Source organism: Prionailurus bengalensis, chromosome B4 (genome assembly GCF_016509475.1).
Source record: "Prionailurus bengalensis isolate Pbe53 chromosome B4, Fcat_Pben_1.1_paternal_pri, whole genome shotgun sequence".
Lineage (NCBI taxonomy): Eukaryota > Metazoa > Chordata > Mammalia > Carnivora > Felidae > Prionailurus > Prionailurus bengalensis.
This window is the reverse complement of record NC_057358.1, coordinates 110,254,542-110,272,377: the sequence shown is the minus strand read 5'-3', so window position 1 is coordinate 110,272,377 and position 17,836 is coordinate 110,254,542. Positions and strand designations below refer to the sequence as shown.

At 36.1% G+C, this 17,836-nt stretch overlaps 2 protein-coding genes across 10 annotated transcripts in view; one reads left to right on the top strand and one right to left on the bottom strand.

The window, feature by feature from the left end:
• The window catches only part of CEP290 (centrosomal protein 290), a 91,415-nt gene extending 85,694 nt beyond the window's left edge, over positions 1-5,721 (top strand). For 4 of the 6 annotated variants that reach the window (XM_043561961.1, XM_043561964.1, XM_043561962.1 and 1 more), the window contains 3 exons: positions 336-430; positions 3,746-3,825; positions 4,830-5,721. In XM_043561961.1, coding sequence (XP_043417896.1) covers positions 336-430; positions 3,746-3,825; positions 4,830-5,060 — 406 coding nt within the window. In that variant the 3' untranslated portion in view covers positions 5,061-5,721. Of the gene's footprint in view, positions 1-335; positions 431-3,745; positions 3,827-4,829 lie in introns of those variants that run through there. The other 2 variants (XR_006294434.1, XR_006294433.1) reach the window with 2 other exon arrangements.
• Positions 5,722-5,824: 103 nt separating this feature from the next.
• Positions 5,825-17,671, bottom strand: CB4H12orf29 (chromosome B4 C12orf29 homolog). Of its 4 annotated transcripts, XR_006294436.1 has the most exons (8): positions 17,356-17,671; positions 14,342-14,459; positions 11,266-11,361; positions 10,418-10,534; positions 8,789-8,986; positions 7,304-7,473; positions 6,166-6,302; positions 5,892-6,053 (listed from the first exon to the last, which is right to left on the bottom strand). XR_006294436.1 is itself a non-coding variant. In XM_043561973.1 (7 exons), the coding sequence occupies exons 1-7, from the start codon at positions 17,512-17,514 to the stop codon at positions 5,865-5,867; spliced, it is 1,047 nt and encodes a 348-aa protein (XP_043417908.1). In that variant the 5' UTR covers positions 17,515-17,664; the 3' UTR covers positions 5,825-5,864. The 4 variants fall into 4 exon arrangements, 3 of the variants coding, with proteins under 3 accessions (XP_043417908.1, XP_043417909.1, XP_043417910.1); XM_043561973.1 differs by lacking the exon at positions 6,166-6,302 and having other exon boundaries at positions 5,825-6,053; positions 17,356-17,664; XM_043561974.1 differs by lacking the exon at positions 6,166-6,302 and having other exon boundaries at positions 5,825-6,053; positions 17,425-17,662.
• Between the last annotated feature and the right edge of the window lie 165 nt (positions 17,672-17,836).

The window sequence follows — 17,836 nt, the reverse complement described above, 5'->3', positions numbered from 1 at the left end:
TCCTAATTTGCCCAGAGGCAAATATTAATTAATGAAAAAAAATGATTTACTTTCCGGATTCTGTGTGGAATACTCCCATGAGGTTCCTCCAACAGGAAAACTCTTAAAAATGATATCAGATCAGACTTTACAAAACTTAAAGAATTTTCATTTTCTGACCTCAGTTTGAGAATGGTAGCATTACAGTAGTGAGAGTAAATGAATAAATGTTTACCTTTATAACTATCAGCAAGTTATAAGCAATGCACATCACACAGTTTATAAGAAATACTTGTATTTTATGAAGAAATGTCTGGTTTTTGTTATTGTTTTAATACATAATCATTGTGTTCTAGATTAGCTAATAGACAGCTGGAAAAAGAAAAGGCAGAATTAATCCATCAGTTAGAAGTTAACAAAGACCAAAGTGGAGCTGAAAGCACCATATCTGGTAAAGTATTTTATAATATACTTATAGCATGTGAGCTAACCCGTGTTTTAATTAGGGTTTGCCTTTTTTATTCAGATTTTTGATGACTGTCTTCGTATAAAGTCAAATCGCTGGAACAGGTTTTTAGAGCTCTTTGCTTCTTGCAACAATAATGTTCCTATTGAGTCCTTTAAGTTGTTTATAATATTGAGTAGCAGGTGCTCAAGTGTTTTTCTCTTTGTGTTCCATATGGTGTTAACATTTAATCATGATACAATGCTAAGCAATGAATACTAGGTCTCTTGATTCCATTTTCTAAGTATAGGCCCTTTTAAACCCTCTGAACGTTATCTTCTAAATGTTGTCATCTTATTAACTTAAAATTAACTACATATAGTAAACATTGCCTATATTTTTTCTACTTTTCCAAAGTAAAACAAAGTCTAGCCTTCTACATGCTTCTATTCAGAAGTGATTAATCATTCTACTGCTGTGTGCATATGTATACATATATGCATATGTGTATACACACACACACAATTAATGGTTGATCCTCATTATTTTCAGATTCTGTATTTGTGAATTCAGCCACTCACTAAAATTTACTTGTAACCCCCAAAACCAGTACCCCTGGTGCTTTTGCAGATACACAGCACTGAAAAATTTAACTTTTGACCCGTGTTTTTCAGAGGAGATGCAACAAAATGAAGCTCTGCATTCTTATTTCAGCTCTCATATAGATGAGAGACAGTACGAGGTTATGGAGACAGTATGAGACAGTACAGCATAGGGTGATAAACTGGTTCTGGAGCCAGTTGGACAGGGTTTAAATCCCAATTCTGACACTAGTGAGGCAGCCTCAGAAGAATCACTTGATACTTCTGAATTTTTTCTGAACAAATTTTTTAAAAACACAACAGAATTGACCAGGGGCGCTCAGTCAGCCACTGGGTGGCTCAGTTGAGCATCCGACTTCAGCTCAGGTCATGATCTCGCGGTCCGTGAGTTTGAGCCCCGCATCGGGCTCTGTGCTTGACAGCTAAGAGCCTGGTGTCTGCTTTGGATTCTTTGTCTCCCTCTCTCTCTGCACCTCCCCCACTAGTACTCTGTCTCTCTCTCTCAAAAATAAACATTAACAAAAAAAAAAAAAATTGACCAGAATGAGTTGTTTCCAGGATTTAAAATTTTAATCTATGTGAGATCTGAGTATGTATATGTATGTACGTTTTCCCTATGAATATTCACTAATTCATCGTTCATGTTGACTTTTTAGAACATCACTGTAAACAAGAATCATTTGTTCATTATGTATATTTGATAGCCTGATGGAAATGGCAAATTCTGTTCCAAAGGATTATACCAATTTATATCTGAACAATCTTGGATTATTTCATACAGCTTTTTCAGTATTCCACCACATATTCTTGTTACTACTGTGTATGAGCTATCATGTAGGAGTTGTACCAGACACTATGCTAAGTGCTTTAACAAGGATTTCATAACTTTGATAACCCTGTGTGGTGGGTACCACTGTCTTCATTTCACCTGTGATCTTTACCTTAAAGAGGCTAACACGGTCACAACAGCTAGAAAGAGAAGTAGGATGAAACCTAAATCTGAAACTCCAAAGCCCCTCACTGTTCTCTGCTATCAATGACAGAAACTGTATTACTGCCAAGAAGCAACTAAAAATAGTCAAGTCAGTCTCTCTCAACAGGATCTCTTAAATTTTTTTTTAATGTTTATTTATTTTTGAGAAAGAGCATGAGCAGGAAGAAGGGCTGAGAGAGGAGACACAGAATCTGAAGCAGGCTCTAGGCTGAGCGGTCAGCACAGAGCCCAGCGTGGGGCTCAAACCCACAAGCTGTAGGATCGTGACCTGAGCCGAAGCTGGACATTTACCCGACAAGCCACCCAGGTGCCCCACAACAGGATCTCTTATCACAGCCAGCTTAGTGTACGAGACTAGCACAGTACCAAAGACTTGTTAATACTGTTGACATTAGGCTAGTTCTCTCTAAACCTCACTTTCCTGAGAGGAAATTTCTGAACCCTATATTCTTCATCTATTTAAAGAAGATAGATAAGGATACCTATTATATTTCAAAGACTGTTAAGGTTCAAAATCAAACCAAAACTGTCTTGGCAATCCTAAAGCACTATTTAAATACAAAGTAGCAACAAGAATATGTGGGAGAATATTGAAAAAGTTGTATGAAATAGTCAAGTATTGTTATTAATTGGTATAATCCTTTAGAACAGAATTCACCATTTCTATCAAGCTATCAAATATCATTAAGCTAACTTTCAGGAAGTGATATACATAATAATCACTTTTGCTGCACTATTTCATTACTAATCTTTGTAACATATAGCATCCCAGTGATTAAGAACCAACTCTATAAAAAATCATTAGCACTTTCTACAAAGGTGAGTGAAATTTTGAAAAATATTTTGCTCTGCTTTCCAAATTAATATGGTCTGCTAACTCTATTCCCAAAGGAAAGGATGAGGAAAATATTTCCTGTCTTCAACTTATAATTAGGGGACCATTCCAAATGATCCTTAATAGAAATATGCTTCCTATCTCATTCATGAAAATGTCAACTGCCCATTATATTTTCAAACTTGAGCATTACTTTTAAAATTTTACCCTTCAATGGCTGCAAAATATGACCTATGTAGTGTTTAAAGAAAATGGTTCTAGCAAAGAGGGCAATTAAATAAATCCTACATGTCCACTGATTCTCATTATAAAATTAGAGATATGTTAACTCCAGGTGAGGGGGGTAGTAAGAATCTAATAAATTAAAGCCTTTGTGCTCTATTTGTGTACTTAATGTTTTCCAACCACGGTATTTAGGGTGTATTATTCCACACTGCCTACCAAGTTTTTCATGTAGTAATTACACAGTAAATGTGTATTGACCGATACGGAACAGCCAGTACTGTTGGATACCGGGAGCCTTGGCTGATACCCAACTTGGGTTAGAGCCCCTTCCCTAACAAACAGTCTACTTACTCTTTTGCTGTACTTTGAGTACCTAACAATTTTTCCTGGCTCTGTATTTTTTTTCTGGAAAATAATTTCTCCCATGTAAAAATTAAACTGATTCTACACATTTAATACCTAGCATATTCCTTTTCTCTTGGTCTGCTACAGAATTACCTGAGAGGGAGCATTACAGTATTCACATCCTGAAAAGTGTTCCAGTCATAAAACGCCATATTTTTCCAGGTTTCTGGTTTCATAAGTTTTCTACTTATGTTCTCTAAAATAAATCCTTTGTCAGAGTGGGGAAAAGTGGAATCTAATTTTTATAATTTTTTTGGCAGATCTTGATCAACTAACGGAAAAGGTAAAAGATTTAGAGACACAGCTCAAAACCTCAGATATAGAAAAGCAGTATTTGAAGGTAATTAATTTTATCAAATTATAATATTATAAATGTTTTGTGAAAATAGCTGTTAAAAACAAATTTTATGAACACTATCTATGAGTTTTAAGTATGCATCCTAAAAACTCCTGGGGTTACATAATATACTTAATATTTTGACCTTAATATTTCAGAGTTCATTATATTTATCGATGTTAAAAATACTGAAGAGCTACAAAAAAAAAAACAAAACAGACAAAACAAATAGGATTAAAGAGTAAATTTATTTTTTAATTTTCACAAATATAGCTCATTATTTTAATATATTTTCTTAAGTTTTGGGTCACACTGGGAACAGTGCCTTTTATTTCCTTTTGAAATTCTTTTCAAGAATAGCTCCCTTAAAGAAAGATACTTGCTATGCTTTATCTCTTAAAGAATCTATAAACAGAACGAGAGAGCATGAATTGGAGAATTAACTAGTAATCACTGGCTATTCTAAATGGTCACTAAAGTTCAAATGGTCCCTTTACCAGAGGCCTCTTATCCAGGTAGAAGTTCTAGAGTTTCCCTAATCCTAAATATATATATATACACACACATACACATATATATGAAGTCGACTATTAAAAAAAATAGGTATTTGTAAAAATATAAATGAAGCCTAAACCAAAGAATCTTAACCAACATAACTTGTGTAGTGAATAGCCAAGTCTTTGATTACCTCAGTGAGAATATCTGATATGCTTTTGGATAAAGATTAAATATCCACCCCCTACACACACAATTTAAGAACTGATAAATTCCAAAGACTAGGACATAATTTACAGAACAGTTTGTCAGTTAACAAGTTTGTTACTTAAAACCTTGTACAGTGATACCTTATTAACAGAATCCTAAGAAAATACTTCTGCCTATATAGTTTCTATTTGATTATTCAAGTTACTTTGGATTTGATGTTTGCAATTACATCTCTTCAGTTCAAACCTAAAGAATGTATTTTATTCCTACCTATACTTTTAAAGTTATCATGTTTCTATTAGGAGGAAATAAAAAAGCTGAAAAAAGAACTGGAAAACTTTGATCCTTCATTTTTTGAAGAAATTGAAGATCTGAAGTATAATTATAAAGAAGAAGTGAAAAAGAATATTCTCTTAGAAGAGAAGTTAAAAAAACTTTCTGAACAATTTGGAGTTGAATTAAGCAGTCCCGTTGCTGCTTCTGAACAGTCTGAAGATGAAGAGGAAAGTCCTGCTAATTTCCCCATTTATTAAGGACCACCTATAACTGTAGTTTTATTTATTTATTAACTTTGTAAGTTAAAACTCCATCAGGAAATCAAGTCTCTGACCTACATGATTTCCATCTCCATATCCTGTACCTTGGAAGTTTTAGTAAAATTTACTAGATATCCAATTTAAAATTAAATTGGAAATTTACTAAAATTTAGTGAATTTTAAATTTAGTAATTTAAAATATGAAATTTTAAACATTAGAAAAGTATATTTTTGAAGATTTTTAAATTATGTCTATCAAATGAGCTATGATGAATTTCTGTACATTCATAATATTTAAGTTTTTTAAAGAGTATGAGGGTGAACTTTAATAATTTTAACATTTAAAATTGGACTTTTACATATATTTACATACTTATATGTGTTAAGACTAATTTTATATATATGTACATGTATATAAACATGTTATGAGGTTACAGCTATATGTTTTGTTAAGTGTCTAGTAAGATTAAATTGTTTTTTAAATTCTTTAATCCTCAAAATTAATGATCCAGAATTGTTTAACTGCTGTTTTTAAATTACTACCCAGTAATGGTAGAATCCAACCTTTGTACAAGGTGGGAGATTACTATTACATTTTTTTAAGTTTAGTGGTTGAAATTCATTTGCTGCTTCTAAATAAAATCTTGAATAGACATTTCCAACTGGGAAATTCATTTCCTGAAATACTAGAAGATGTATTGCTATATTAGACACTGAACCTTGAGATTTTTTACCTTCCCCACATGGCAGAATATTCAAGGTTTAAATATAATAAAGCTGTTTTTTAATTGCATTTCTAGTTTATACATCAAGTATGATATCTCTGAGTCTGCCAAATTTCTGATTATCTATTTTTGAAAGAAGATTAAACAAACTCTTAGTATCAAAGGCATGGTCATACTTGTTCAGGTTCATGTTGATAATAACGGGTTTTGAATTCATGTAAGTATCTGGAATTGGCCAGCATAAACCAAGATGATGGCGATGAACCTAAAAAGAGAAAAAAGGGTATTTAGATTTTAGATTTTATTACCTTCATTCACTTACAAATATTTCAGTGCCCACCATCTGCCAGGCACTATTTAAGGCTCCACTTTCTTACCCTTTTTTTTTCATAGCTGTTCTTCTCCTGACATATTATATATTTACGTGTTACTGTCTATCTTCCCCATTAGACTGTGAGCTTCATGAAGGCACAGACATTGTTTTGTTGGCTCTGTATTTCCAGCACCTGGAAACCTGCCAGGAACATAATCAGGGGCTCCATAAAAATATAATGGAGTCTGTTGCTGAGTGCAGAAGCTAGCCAATTGAAAAATACGGGCGGAGCGGCATTCTAAATATCATGGGATAGAATGGTGCTTTTTGCTCTGATTGCAGTTATTTAAGTATGGTTAGGACATATACAGTATGGGTATGCTTGGCAGCTGGGGGTGTACAGCAGTTCCAGAAAGTGAAGCAAGGGTCCTGTCATGAATAATCTTTATGCCACTAAGCAGTTTTATGTAGCAAAGTAACATTTTCACTTACTGTGAAGAATGGACAGAAAAGGGAGAAGACTGAAAGATAACATTTAGGAGGGTGATATAGTAAATCAAGCATGAATTTTGGCTTAAAATTAAATCCCAACTGGTTGGGGAGAAGTATATATTCAATAGATCAGAATCTTTAAGAAATAATTGTATGTAATGGAGAGAGGGGTTAAAAATGCTATCTAATGTTTTGAATTGCTGGGAGTTGGGGTTGGTATGACGAAGGTCCAGTTTTGAACATTACTAATTTCAGGAACCTGTCCGAAATCGAGTAGACAAATCCAAGAGACAGAAAGGGCACAAAGTATAAACAAATTGATTCTGTAAATGTTAACTGTCACCCTGGCACTTTTAACTCCAATTCTATAATCAAGTTTGGGAAATGTGGAGTTAAACTATGCTGATTATCTCAGAGAGCATTCATGTGCAACATCCACAAGAAGGGAATATGTAATGTGCAGTTTTTCCAGACATTTTCATCACCTTAATTCTGAAGGCCATGTAGGACAACCAAAGCCCCAGAGAATGAATGCACATTGGGAAACATTATTTTATCATATAAAGAATGGTGGCATGTGAGATGAGGAAATTAAATTTCTTTACAGCACATTAGAATTAACTGCAATTTGTACAGAGTATTCTCGTGCCACTTCTACTTTGTTTTAGGAACAAGACGAAATAATCCCACAAGCTATTTTTTGCCATTACCTTGATTAAACAGCCATCATTGCAATGCCATACTATTCCTTCAATTTTACCCTCTCTGCAACCTTCAAACCAGGATAATAGATCATTGTGCTTCAAGTTTGGTAGATTTCTTATTTGAAATGCCCCATGTGGTATAAGAAGATGTAATGGATGCTTCTTGCTTCCTAACCCTAAATGGTAAAAATTTCCATTAGGCACATAAAGGTTTCAAAAAGAAATGAGAACATTTGCTTCTCCAAATAAAAAAGCCTTTTAAAGCCTTTTAAAACATTTAGGAATAAATTTACCAAAAAGTTTAGTTGATTTCCTGGAAGAGAGATATACCACAAGTGATCTCATTCAGAAGTGTCACCTTACCTCATTAAATCTAAATTTCACCTTCATATACTCTACACTAGGGGTCAGCAAGCTATGACCTGTGGGCCAAATCCAACCGAACACCTGTTTTCGTAGTTTCAGTGGAACACAGTTATACCCATTCTTTTTTTTTTTTAAGCATTATATTTATTAACATAATTCCATTTGTTGTTTTTTTTTTAATTTTTTTTAACGTTTATTTATTTTTGAGACAGAGAGAGAGCATCAACAGGGGAGGGTCAGAGAGAGGGAGACACAGAATTTGAAACAGGCTCCAGGCTCTGAGCTGTCAGCACAGAGCCCGACGCGGGGCTCGAACTCACGGACCATGAGATCATGACCTGAGCCGAAGTCGGCCGCTTAACCGACTGAGCCACCCAGGCGCCCCTATACCCATTCTTTTAAGTACTGTTTATGGCCTTGTTTCAGAGGTATAGCCTACAGAACCTAAGTATTTATTATCTGTACTTTTACAGACGTCTGCCAACCCCTTCTCTATACCATTAGCCAAGTTCACTTATCATTCAATGTTTGCCAAACAGCCACACTGGATCTCTGATAACTTGTATAATTACTATCGTAACTTCTTTATACCTGCCAATCAGTCAGCTTCTGATCTCCATACAGGATTTTCCTATTCCAGCTTTAATGTCCTTGAATCCAGCTTCATCTGCCTATCAACAATGTACTCCCCAGTGCCCTCTGGACTTCGACTCCATTCGTCATAGTGCAGATTCTAATGCTCATTATGCTATTCGGTGTCAATTCTTTAATTTATTCTTAGCTATTAATACTAAACTAATTACCTAGCCATGAAAAACACATAATTTTCATTCAACTCAGTTCACATAAATTTTAAAAAACAAGAAGTTACACTTGAATAATTACCTTTCATAAATAGCTCTATAATGTTATCATAGGAAAGAATGAGAAGTTAATTCAACCTTTTGAATTAATGGTTAGAGTCATGAATAAATTTCTCCATGGACATAAATAGAAATGGCTATAATTCTCAAGGCTATTTAACTCTTATTAGTCATTTCTTTAGTGTGTGTGTTTTAAGTTGAACCCAGGAAGTTCTTTATAAGTGACAGTTACTGTAACTAAATAGGAAAAGGCTTCACTCACCATAAGGGTTTCCATTAATATTTGTTCCGATAAGCTCTAGTGTTTGTTCTAGGAGATCTGATAGTGGCACTGCACTAATTTCCAAAAGACCAGGATCATCAGGATGATGCTTCAGTACCAGGGCAACTTCAAATTCATAATTAACTACAGAGGAATGCCAGCAATACTGTTTGTTGTTTTTCTCCACTGGTACCCAACCTATCAGGCAAAGAAAACACTATTACTACATTGCTGTTCTTTGGATTTAGACGTGAGGTAATTTTTACTTTTGTTATAAATTCTCAGTTTTTTGGATGTTTATCACACACAGATTATCATTTTTTAATCAGTGATAATGTTAACAGTTTTACTACTCAATCACAATCATTTTTTAATAATAAGGTTATTTTTTTATTCTGTTGAGGAATTAACCTGTTTGGTGATTCAGTACAGAGCACTCAGCATTCCCTTACCAGAAAATTTACCTTTTCAAGAACTGAAACTTATTTATTTATTTTTTTAAGATTTCTCTCCACTTTATCTCCAGTTTCAAGGACAACAGACCATGTATTAAGTGTTCCACAATTCACTGCACTGTTCCAATATTTACTGAATAATGTATTGATTCTACATGTATTGAACGTTATTGCTATTCCTCACCCAACTCCTGTTACCAGAATAGGATCCTTCATTGTGGACAATTCTTTATCAAACAATCACTAGGCTACATATGCCATTGTGACCGTCCTATCTTTGGCCTTCAGTAGTCATTCAGGTGACTATAATAATCTTTACTGGTCCATTAGTCTCCAGGGAAACCCAACCTACTTTTATCATAATCCTGCTTTAAAAATTTAAATTTAGTTCTGCTGCACCCCTGCTTAACAATCAACTTCAGGATGAACTTCAAACTCCTTTAAATGAAATATAAATCCCTTTAAGATCTGAGCCCCTTCCACATCTCCAGCCTCAACTTTTATAATGTCCTCCAGGGTCATACACCCTGAACATTCCAGCCACAGAGAAGCATTACATAAAACTTCCAAGACTCCAAATCTCTGCTCTTCATGGGAGTTTGCCTAAGCTGACCTTCTCTCTTCCCTGCCAGCTAACTTCCTGGTTCCTAAGCTTCAGTACAGATGTCCTCTCCCCTTAGAAGCCTCCTCTAAACACCACAGGCTGATCTAGAGTTCTTCCTGTTTTCTCTGACTATACCCTGTGGATGCTTTCCTTTTAGTTCTTAAATCAGACCAATATTGCATTTCCTCTGGTGTCTAAAAGATCAAGGTTCTGATCTTCATTTTTGTATTACTAGAACCTGAGTATTCTGCACATTATAGGTACTCAAGACATGCCTGCTGAACTAAACCTTAATCTGGGGTATCCTTCCATTCAGTACACTTTTGCAAAAATTTTCGCATCCCCAGAAGCTATAGGTAGCAAACTAACTCAGAGAAGATTCTAAACCTGTGAGGACATTTTTAATATAAAACATCTTTATAGATTATTAATATAAATTAGATTCAGAAATTTTGTGTTATACAGATAAATACTATAAAGAACCAGATTAAAATTAAATTATGCAATTTCTGGATCTTTTCTTTTTACAAGTAAAAACAAAAGCACATTTTAGAAAAGTTTTCATGATACCAGGAATGTGTCCATTTTCATCAGGCATCGGATTCCCATTTAATTGTTCTATTTCCTTCGCTGGTATCCAGCACTCTGGAACAGGTTTGAAGTCCTCCTCAACATTCCAAAAAAATTCTAAAATAGTTCAATAATTTTATATGTGGTGATGCTTTAAAAAAAAAATTAAAAAGACTGAATAAATTCAACGTGGGAACAGGTAGTAAACCCCATTCAGGTATCAAAATTATTCTCCATCATCAACACCATGTGACTGCACTTCTCAGGGTTAGAGTATACTAGCACTTTAAATTTTCAATTTTGAACCCACCACCATAAGTAAATAGTGCATAAAACTCTAAAGTAGCCAATGTTCCAGTATGTGTAGATTTATGATAAATTTTTAATACACTATAAGTGTGTATATATAAATATATACATGAAAGAGTGGATATATAATGATTAATGTATGTATCTACTTATAAAATACTTAGAGGCATTTTAACATAATAATTAAAAATACTGATAATCCTTTGAGATTTGTGCCTGATTTATAAAATTATGGACTTCTCTCTTAGATAACAAAACCAAAATGTGTTACTCTTTATAATATATATATATAGAAATGTATGTTTTAATATCAACATACTCTAATGAGTCATAAAAATGTTAGGAAAACAATTTAAAATATTTTTCAATAACAACCTCTTACATATAAAGATACTCAATTACAATTTTCTTCTTTTCCCTAAGTGCTTAAATTTTAAGAAGGATATAATGTGTAGAATACCACAGCAAGAAATAAGCCAAAAACTATAGATTTAAATCAGAAAAAAATGAAAAAAAAAAAAAGAAAAAGGCTCACTAACCTTTTGAGTTTTGTTTTGAATGTAGAAAATTTTTAAATCTTTTCTCAGCTAATTTGTTAGGTTTTCTATCTAGTCGAGCCCAAAGGTATGGCTGACCTAAAAAAATGATATTAATAATAAAAGGGAAAAGTATAAGAGGCAAACAATAAAACTTATCTTGGAAGACATTTCAGTATAAAGTTTTTCAATAAACAGTAGGGTGACCTTCCCTAAAAGCAGCAATCCTAGATAACAAAGGTAAATATGTATTCTAACAGACACCGTATGTGATGTATTCTTACCAGCAGTACCTGATGTAGTAAGACTGAAGTCTTTGGTTGAAGAATGGTAAACCTGAGATAAAAGTAAATATGTAACCCTGTCATAAGGACATTCCACTGCCATATTTTATTAGCAACTAGAATTTGTGAGCAAGCTACCTCTATACTAAATGGAAACATATCCAGATTATCATATTCACACTTTTCCTGAAACGTAACTGTGTGCTGTAAGGGTTAGTTCCCAAAAATCTGTAATTAGGCTGAGCTGTTTTGCATGGCTCTGATCCCTGGTCAGGGCATGAAACAGTGATTATTAGTGATTTGTAATCATGGACCTAAGAAGTTTCAGGCAGTGTGCCTGCATTCTTTACTTACAGCAGTGAGACTAATGAGTCTTCTACCTGGTTTTAGTAAGACTCCTGGAGGGCTCTGCGGTTGAGGCTGGTTACTTAGCAGGAAGATGCCTCTGTGACCAGCAGAATGTAAAATCCCTCAGCTGAGGGGTGCCTGAGTGGCTCAGTCAGTTAACCAACCGTACAATTCTTGATTTCAGCTCAGGTCATGATCTCAGTTTAAGCCCCACTTCAGGCTCTGCACTGACAGTGTGGAGCCTGCTTAGGATTCTCTCTCCCTTCTCTCTGCCTTTCTCTCTCAAAATAAATAAATAAATGAAAAACAATAAAAATCCCCAGCTGAAACTCCATTTTGGATTCCATTACCGAAGTGTGTTCTCTTCATACATCAGTGGTTCCTGATTTGAGAAAGTGTGTCCCATTAGGACCTTGGGGGCTGGGAGCAATGGAGAGGGGGGGTCGGTGGGGAGGGTACCAATAGGTGCTTTCACCAGGTCTTCCCAGACCCTTTGCTGTGATGTACATCCTTACTTTTCATGCCCTTGATAATGCTGTGTACCCTTTACCTGCAATAAACTGAGGATTTGCAATCACTGTCATTTGGGGTCCTGTCCTGTAAGTTTTCTTTAATAATCCATTCATGCTTAACTGCCACTATTATATATCATACATAGTGATGCATATTTAAGTTTTTTAATGTAAATATGAAAGCCTGAAAAATCTTTTAGTTTCTTCAAATATACTTTGAAATTACTGATTATAGTTTGTTTCAGACATTACATATTACCTATTAACTATCCCAGTAAATAATATGAAGAACCAGGTTAAAATTATATTGTCATTTCTGGTTGAACGGACCTTTTGTCCTTTTTACTACTAAATATAAAAAACTCATTTCACTCATACCCATTAAAATGGCTACTACTACCAAACAAACATTTGTGTTGGTGAGGATGTGGAGAAACTGCAACCCTTGTGCACTGTGGATAGGAACATAAATCATGCAGCTACTATGGAAAACAGTACGGCAGTTCCTCAAAAAATTAAAAACAGAATTACTATATGAGCTAGCAATTCCACTTCTTTGAATATATCCCCAAAAGAATTGAAAGCAGGTCTCAAGGAGATATTTGCCCACCATGTTCACAGCAGCATTGTTTATAACAGCCAAAATGTGAAAGCAGCCCAAGTGTACAATGAGGGATGAATGCCATATACAGAAAACTATGTGGCACACACACAAAATTATGTGGTATATACAAACATAATGTAGTATATACACACAGCGAAATGTTACTCAGCCTTAACAAGGAAGGGAATTCTGACAGGAATTAAACCGCGGATGAACACTGAAATCAGCTTGTCAAAAAAAGACAAATACTGTATGATTCCAGATGTATGAGGTATCTAGAACAGTCAAAACCATAGAGACAAAGTAGAATGGTGGTTGTCAAGGACTAGATGAGGAGGAACGGTAAATTATTTAATGGGTACTGAGTTTCAATTTTGCAAGATGAAGAGTTCTGCAGATAGATGGTGGTGATAGTAGCGTTAACGATGAACTATACACTTAAAATGGTTAAGATAGTAAATTGTGTTATGTGTATTTTAATCACAATTAAAAATGGAAAAATATGCACTTCAGAAAAGATTTCCTGATAACAGGAATGTGTCTAGTTTACATTTAACTGTTCTGTTTCTCTTGCTGGAATTAAGAGGGCATTTCACTATCCTCAGGAAATCACAAAGATCATTTCTCCTTTCAATGCATTTTTTTTCCTTAACTGACAATTTCTATTTTAGTTTCTAGCTCTTAAAAGGCATTAAATTGAAATCAATTAGATATTGCCAATAGTAATAAAAACTAAGGAGTTGGCAGCAGAATCAGTGGCATAAGAACAAGGTTTAGGATTAAACATAGGTTCCATCACCTATTCAGTCATTCATTAATTATACGGTCTTGGACAAATTATTTAAGTTCTCTGAAGATCGGTTTCCGTATCTGTGAAATGGAGAGGCTACTGTGCAAATTAGAGATAACATGTATAAAGCATTTATCACATTGTCTGCCTTTAATGAGTATTAAATGTTAATTACCTTTTCCTCCCTCAAGAGAAAGGTAAGTGTAACATTTGTGACTTTATTATTGTGCTATTATAGTTAGAGTGCGAAGGGTTTATGAAGGGTAAATGCCCCATTTCAGATATATATATAGTTTGTAAAGTGATTAAAGATATTTGTAAGGGTGCGTGGGTGGCGTGGTCAGTTAAGCGTCCAACTTTGGCTCAGGTCACAATCTTGCGTTTCGTGGGTTTGAGCCCCTCATCGGGCTTAGAGCCTGGAACCTGCTTCGGATTCTATGTCTCCCTCTCTCTTTGCCCCTCCCCTACTCGCACTGTCTCTCTCAAAAACAAACATTATTAATAATAATAATAATAATAATAATATTTAGTTTTATTTTACCTTTATAGTTAGTAATATAACAACATGTTCCATCCACTTTTTCTGTTGGGATTGCACTGTATATATCTGCATCTAATGCCTTGTGACTTATAGTTTCAGTTGCCAAAACTTTAAATGGCTTAAAAAAGAGAGAAAGAAAACTGGTTTAAGATCAACAGTCTCTACACCTTCACACATACTCCCACCTGAAATGTTCTTAATTTCACTATTTCTAAAGTATAATCTCCTGCTTACCTTTCAAGACAATTTAAAAACATTTGTCCCGTGAAATTCTCATGAATCACCCCTTCCTTTCTATCACAGCAATACCTGTTTTCTCACACAGATTTGCAATTACTCATGTTTCTTTATCCACCATAATGAGCTGACACCAGGAACCGTGTCCTATGCAGCACTGTATCCCTAGCACAGACTGTTCCATCATCCACATGACAACTTGACAATTATTTGCTAAATGCCTTCTATGGGTCAAGTAAGCATTGTCCTCCACACTAGGAAATATAGAGGTTAATAAAAAAAGAATACCTGCCTTTGGTAGAACTTTCATTTGAATGAGTGGGAAAATAGTAACAGAATGTGTAATACAATGTCAGGTATAATTTATAATTGATGCTAAGAAGAAAAACAAATGGGACTCTTTCAGCTTCAGCAGTAAATTGCAAAACTTACGGTTTTCCTTCTGTCAGGAAGAGCCGCCAAGACCAACAAGAATGGAGGAAAAGACAGTTTCTGCGATTCCTACCAACTTTTTATCTGTAACTTATTTTTATTTCTGAGAAAGACTTAAGCCACCATTTTACAGTATAAATTAACATTTGGGGCGCCTGGGTGGCGCAGTCGGTTAAGCGTCCGACTTCAGCCAGGTCACGATCTCGCGGTCCGTGAGTTCGAGCCCCGCGTCGGGCTCTGGGCTGATGGCTCAGAGCCTGGAGCCTGTTTCCGATTCTGTGTCTCCCTCTCTCTCTGCCCCTCCCCCGTTCATGCTCTGTCTCTCTCTGTCCCAAAAATAAATAAACGTTGAAAAAAAAAATTAAAAAAATAAATAAATTAATTAATTAACATTTAACTTTCATGTGAAAAATACTGCACAATACTGGTGTGTACAGGTTTAAAACTAGTATGTGGAAGTACTATTTCAGAGTCAGGTAGACTTAGGAAATTAGCACCATTCTGTTCCTGACTCAGTACTTTCAAGATAAAACAATGACTGGGGATTTATCACTAACTTCTGCAATTAGTAACAGATGATATCAATTTAACCTGTGGTAGCAGAAGAGAGGAGGTTTGGCCCAACAGCAATGTTTGTGTGTATTCAAATTTACCAAGGATCCTACGGAGGAGATTACTCTGATGGAGCTCTTGATGAGTCCCCAAATATTCCTTCCATAAGAATCAATTTTCAACCACTCTTTGCTAGCAACATGTCCAAAAGACAATATAAGATACCAAAGGGTACACAAAGTTCCCCGTCTCATTGAAGTCTTTAAACTGTGACTGGAAAAACAAGGCATGTATGTTTAAAAAGTAATAGTAAATGTCAACTGAGTGATCCTCTACAACTTCTGGGTGGAAGAACTCACTGGGATAACTAAGATGATCAAAGATTTCAGAGAAGGTCTGATTCGAAAATCCAGAAAGTAATCCAGGCAAAGTGCACAGCCTGAGCAAAAATAGACAAGACTGTGCCCAGAGTGTTCACAGGATGAAACAGACTTTATTCAAATAGAGACTTCCCTTTAAGGAAGCAAGTCTGTCACAAACACACATGGCATTTTCTGCTGCACTGAGCCCAGGCACCTCATGGTAGGTCCAACAGGCACTTCAAGAGTAGAATGGACCTGATTAATGGGAAGCCTTGAATTACAGTTAAGGATTTGGATACTATGCTATAAATAATAGTGTAAGCTAATCTTAACTACAGAGGGACATGAACAGGGGCTTATTTTTCTGGGTGTAGGGTCCTTTTACAAACTACACGCCTCCACCCCCAACGTACAAAGTTGAGAATCACAGCTAGAGTGAATCACTACTTGGTTTGTTGTAACTAAAAAAATACAAGTTTGGCAACTACCGCTACAGACATTTACTAGTTAACTACGGGTTTTGACTAGGAAAGACCCTAACAATGATCATCCTGGGTGGCAATAAAGAACGATTAGGCAGTGCCATAAACTGTGCATAAACTATTAAGAACTATAACAGCAATGGCACTAAAAAGGATGTTATAAGGTAAAAAGTGTCAAGGTGAATGGAAAATTGGCACAAAAAGGTTCCAAGGTTCATTCTTAAATTCAACAAATATTCACCCAGTGCCTACTACACGTCAGGTCCTAAAAATTGGGACTAGAAACAACAAGGCAGTCTCAAAACAAGAACACATGTGCAAACGATGTAAAGGGTGGTGGGAGCCTATGCCAAATGCACATGATGAATTTTGTATGATGAGTTCAAAGTACTCAATATCTGGGGATTCTGCCATCAAGGACTTTCCTACATATTAAAGAATTACCCTGATACTGGCTACTAATCATTCACCAGTACTTACTAAGGTCCCTCGATGTGTAAAACCCAGTGCTGAGAGAAACACCCAGAGATGGGAACACTAGTTAGAATCAAGCAGGTAATTACTGGTAACAATACGTGAGATCTGATCTTTAGTGACCTAATTAGGCTAGTTGTCAACACCACCATGGTTCCTAGGTTAGAACTGGCAAAGCAAGTCTTCTACAATCTCCACTTTGTCACCACATTCTTGAAAGTAGAAAGTTTGGACTGCGGTGATTATGCGAATCTTAAAGGGTCTTCCCCAAAAAGGTGGTAACCTGAGAAAAGGAACACTATTTAGGATGTGGGCTTTCAATTTCCATGAGACGGCAAGTTTGAATCGCCTCATCAGAAAACTTCTCTCGTAGATTCCCTCCCTTGCAACTAACAAGGTACGAGAACCTGGAGCTCGGGGAGTAGAGACCCGTATCCCAGACCTCCCCAGCGAAAATTGCAAAAAAGCTCCCGACCTGCAGGGCGGCTCTATAGCGCCCGGCAGCCCCTGCGCGGCCGCTCAACGGGGCCGCACACCTCGGTACCTGATGCTCCCTTTTGGTGGAGGGCTCCTCTTTCACCTCCGTCACAAACACACATGGCATTTTCCGCTGCACCGAACCTAGGCGCCTCATGGTAGGCCCAAAAGACAGTGCGAATGCTGAGCTCGTTTCCAAAACAGCACCCCGGCCAGGACAGCGTCCCCTGCAAACAGCCGCCGTGCTCAAGCCACGCACACTGCGCGCCCAAGCACGGCGGCAACGCCCCCACGTCCCCCAACGCCAAGCGTGGGGCGGAGACGCACGCGTAGAAGCGGCCACCTGACCGCTGTGCCTTCTGGGACTTGTAGTGCGGAACTCAAAGTACCTCCATATGCACTCCCGCGAGCGTTGGTCCGGTGTTACCATGAACGAGATCCGTTTTCTGTGTTGTGTGTACTTAACCACACTGATGATA